The 4,995-nt window shown below is 38.8% G+C and overlaps 1 protein-coding gene across 1 annotated transcript in view; it reads left to right on the plus strand.

Moving 5' to 3' along the window:
* The window catches only part of CCDC60 (coiled-coil domain containing 60), a 63,536-nt gene that overhangs the window by 50,611 nt on the left and 7,930 nt on the right, over positions 1-4,995 (plus strand). Inside the window, exon 8 of the mRNA XM_010292191.1 lies at positions 824-1,049. Within this exon, the coding sequence (XP_010290493.1) occupies positions 824-1,049 (226 nt within the window). The remainder of the gene's footprint in view (positions 1-823; positions 1,050-4,995) is intronic.

Below are 4,995 nucleotides of genomic sequence, written 5' to 3' on the forward strand. Positions count from 1 at the left end.
AACTTTTAAAAGACAAAGATTATGTTTTTATGCAAATATTCTTCCTGCTGTTAGCAAACGGAGAGGGAACGTCAGCAAGTCACATAACACAGTTCCTTCTAAATGGGAAGATTTCTGATATTTTCCATACCGTCTCACCAGTTCTTTGAAGTCAGGTCCAAATGAACATGAGCAGAAGAAACCAAAGTGCCTGTCACTCTTGATATGTCTCTTTGCATTTACATTGCTGAGACTTTTATTTTTTCCTCCTGGAATTAATGACAATTTCTTTGTCATTTATGCTAATATTACTGGAACACTGCTTTTCATATTTGATATGAAACTTCTAGTGGAAATATTGGGTTCCTTCAGGGACCCTTGCTTTATAATACATGTTGTTCTGATTATCAAGCCTGCAGAATTTGGTCTGCTTTCAGACTTCAATTTTACATTCCTGACACAGGAAATTCATTTGCTAGGTTATTGGGTGTTGGGAGGAGACCTCAACATTTATCAAACAGCTTTGACCTATTCTTCCCTGTACATGATAAGGTTGCTGTAGTACCAACCCTCTCTGCAGCTGCAGTGTTACTTGTTTACAAAGTAGCTTAATCTGCTGGCATTAATGCTATAGCAGAGGAGTGTTGAAGAAAGGTAACAAAATGAAGGAGGTCCTACCCAAGAAATCACTAGCTTGTTTGAAGTCACTGGAGAAAAATCTATGAGGCTACAGGAGGACCAGAAGGATCTAATATTGAAATTAGATACAGAAATGTGATTCTTTGTTGTCAAATTGCTATAGAAAACCCCTCCTTTCTATTCATTTTTTTTCTTCCATCTACAGAAATGCACCTGGAAAGCACAATGCAGTCCACTTAGGAAGATAAACAAGACATCTACTCCAGGCACCTCTCAGCTTAGCAGTCAGTCGTCTCCCCAGAGTCAAAGCCCTTGTGACAGCATAACATCTGCTGCACTTTGCTCTGAAGACGACATCAAGATTAATGTAGCTTCATCTGATGTTATGAGTGAATCAGCACAAGCTAAAGAACCACCAGCTCTTTTCCCCTGTAAGTAACTCTTCTTGACTGCCAGTATCAAATGGATTTGCTTTCAGTGTTACTAGGGAGAACCTATGTCAAAGACACTGCTAGATGTACCAGTGTATTTCTCTTCAGGTGTATGGAACTTTGTACAAGTCTCTCCGTGCTCTCCCTGCTAGCGAATTGGTTTAAAGACAATATAATCCCATGTGAATATTAAGTAAGAGTTCTAATTAGTATTCAGTTACAGCAGTTGTATAATCAGACTGTCATCCATATCTGTAAGGTCCAACAGCAGGTAAAAACAGTGAAACTGTTCTCTGCCATAACCAACTGAACCACTGAACACCTATCTGTCTAATTCAGGGGTTTCCTCTACTCTCTAATCCTCCTACTCATCCATCAGTGATTACCTGTGCTTGATAAACTATTCCATCAGGTCTATCTGTTAGCTGTGCAATGCGTTTCAGTACAAAGCTAGGTAATCTTAAGTCTTTTTCCCTTCCTTCTAAGTAAAGCTGGACCAGAAAAACACATTAGCATTTAGTACTGCTAATTATCTTTTAATTGGCATTTATATTATCATTATTAGGCTCACATCATGCTCTGCTAGACTTTAAATTACCCCTCAGGAAGGAACTCATGGAGTCATTTGGGATAGTTCTGTGAATGTTCAGTAGCAATCAGAAAGGCAAAAAGAACCCGAAGAATGAAGTGGAAGACAGCAGAAAACATGTTATGCAAAAATACAAAGGTTTTGTATGTGCTTCTTCAGTTCTGGTCCTTCCAATTCAAATAGGCTTGTATCAGAAGTAGTAAAATTTGATGGAGGGAGAAAAAAAGGGATGGGGTATGTTGGAAATACAGAATAGCTTCCATATGAGAATCAATTGAATAGACTAGGGCTTTTCAGTGCAGAAAAGAAACAGCTGAATATGGGGTTATGACAGATCTCTGTAACATCATGAAGTGAAGGGAAAAAAGTGATTAGAGAGGGTTAGTCACAAGTTCCCTTGACACCAGATTTATGTGACACCAAATTAAATTATCTGGTGGAAAATCTAAAGCAATGGGAAGTGTTTTCATGCAATGTGTGCTTAAACTTAGGAATTCATTGCTACAGTATATTGCTGGAATTATGTTCAATTCCAAAAACAATTAAACGAACAGAAGAAAAACAATTAATTGCCCTTGAATGTAAAGGAATGGACACATTCTCTGGGTCTGAAAGGCCTTTAGGTTCAGACTGCCAGAAGCTGGATGGATATATCAGGAAGCTTGCACTAATGTCATATACTCCCTACACAGCTGCTGCTGTCCATGGCACTGAACACAGATGAATGTCTTTCCTATGACATGAATGGGAGTAGTGGAAAATTCAGAGTTATAATTTAAAGAAATTTATTTACAGATGTAGGTGAACAACCGGTTTGTGTGTGAGATGAGATTTGAAAATAATCTTGAGAGCTGCAACAGCTGGGAGGCTCCATTTGCTGTGGAACATAAAGAAATATCTTGCGGTATGTGTGATGTACGAGAAGGATGTTCCGTGTATGCTTTAGAACAACATCTATCATGTGATTGCCTGTGATTTCAGGGGACTGGCCTGAGTTACCAGTCTGGTCCTTTCCAGGATTATATTCCTAGCTCTAAAAAATATGGGAAGTTAGTTTTTGCAGGGCAGCTCTGTAGCAAAGGTTGGATTCTGTAATCAATTCTGAAGCTGCTAGAATCATGTTTAATTCTGGATTCTGATTATAGGATGCTTCATGAACAAATCGAAAATGGATTACAAGTACAGCTTGTACAGCTGTAGCCTTACACCCAAAATTCACAAAGCTTCATGTAACTCATACAGACATAATTTTGAGAGCACACACAACTCTAACCCACACATATGCACATATATATATTTTTTTTTTTTTCAGAAATGGGAAAGAGATTCTGTAGTAGGCAGCTAATCAGTAGATACAGCTGAGTGTGACTTACAGAAAGATTTCTTTTAAGGAAAGAATTCATAACTCAAAGCCTTTTGTCCAACTATAACTTAGATGCTGCTGTTTGGGGACTGCTGCTGTAGAATGTCTGCTTATACAAATTTGATTTTTCAGTGCTGTTGGCTGAGTGAGGACCTGTACTTGTCCAAAAGTTTAAATGTCACATCATGCTGACAAAGGTAAACGTGGAAGCTGCAGTCCTTGCAGCTGTGGTATAACAACAGGTCACTGCTGAGCTAGTCTCATTTATCACTCAATCCCCATCTAATCAGTCCAAGATTTTACAAAGCAGATTAGTGTTCTAAGCTTGCTACCTTCACCACTTTTAAAAACAAAAAGAAAGAGACTTTATGATCTAAATGTTTGCCTAATTTTTCATGGTTACTGTGTAATGAAGAATGTGTGTATGCAGATCAGTTCAAACGGCATACATTTTCTTCACACTGAGAAATAAAATGTGAGACCTGTATTTGAGAGATTAAACACTAACTGGAGTTTATCCCTAAAGCTTTCCAGCCAGCAGTTTAGCTTTGAATTCTCAATCAAAACCATACTTTTAAAAGAGGAAGTACAAATATTTGTGCAAAGGATCTTAATTATAAAACTTATACCTGAATTTTGGGCTTTTCTTTGGGACTGATCAATGTCTTTTTCAATTGATTTATCATTGTTAGATCCCTGCAAAACAGGTAAATATTAATGCCGCATTTCACAGATGATTAAGGCATAGGAATCAAGGTCAAGTGAAATTATTACATTCTTCTTTGCTATTTTTCTTTCTAATTAATGTCTGACTAGCTCACAGCTATGGAGGTTAATATTTCGAAAATATTATGAATATGGACAAGCTTGATTATTTGTTTTCCCCGTTTCTCCAGATGGAGAATTGGAGCAGGTTCTAATGCTACCAAACAGAGGGCACAGAGGTATTACGCCCTCTGTTTCTGTTGATCAGCCAAAAATAGGAGCTATATCTTTGTGGTATTAGCCCTGGTTTGCTTCCTGTCATCTCTCTCCAAAATCTGCCAACAGGACTGCTTCCAGGACTGGCTTTAGACAACTCGACTGCTCTTGGAGAAGCATCAAATGCAGCCACTGCTTAGTATAGCCCTCTTCCCCCTAAGCACCATTATCTGCAGAGTAGATGGGTTTCAGATATCCAGCTATTCAATCTGCCCAAATGGTAACCATAAATAGAAAGGACCGGGTTCTTCTAAGAAGGCTTCTGACAGTACTTGCCAAGAACAGATGAGATCTGTATGCAGCCTGAGTTCAGTTTGAGCAGAGGCTCCCTGCCCGTATCAATGTCAGGTTCCAGACCCTGTGGGGGTCAGGCTTTGGATACAAACTGCTCCTCAGCTCTAGAGCTCTAGAAGGTTCAGTGGAGTACCCAGCATCTTACAGGCTTACACTTGGAGACTAGTAAGGGTCACAGTGGTGCCATCATTAGAACCAGTCAGTGCTAGAACTTAGGAATTTCTGACTGGGACCTTGGCACTCTTGAAACTCACCTGGACGCAGCTAATAGATGATCTTCATGGTTCTTAACATTTTAGCTATTAGCTGGTGCCCAGCAACTTGGTCCATCCATGTTTTACATTGAAAAATTCACCATATAATATTCAGATCTGTACTTTTAACGAGTATAAATAGTTTATGTTGCTATTTAACACAGACAACATTCAGCAATAATTTTCTATTATTCTATATGTGGTGCTTCACAAAAGTGTAGAAAAAGGACCTTTTGAATTTGGGGATTACAATTTCAAGGTGTTGACATTACACTGCGCACTCACTTACTACCATGTAGGACATATTGAGTACCTCAGAGGATGACTTAGAATCTGACAGCTAACACTGAGATTTTTAATAACAAGAGTGACAGTTGTTTTTACTGCATGAGTGATTAGAGGGAACGATGCAGAGAAGATGGCCGTCTCTGTGTCTCTCCAGGGCTTTGGCATCAAAGCAGGAAT

The sequence above is a fragment of the Phaethon lepturus genome, unplaced genomic scaffold (genome assembly GCF_000687285.1).
Source record: "Phaethon lepturus isolate BGI_N335 unplaced genomic scaffold, ASM68728v1 scaffold11588, whole genome shotgun sequence".
Classification (NCBI taxonomy): Eukaryota; Metazoa; Chordata; class Aves; order Phaethontiformes; family Phaethontidae; genus Phaethon; species Phaethon lepturus.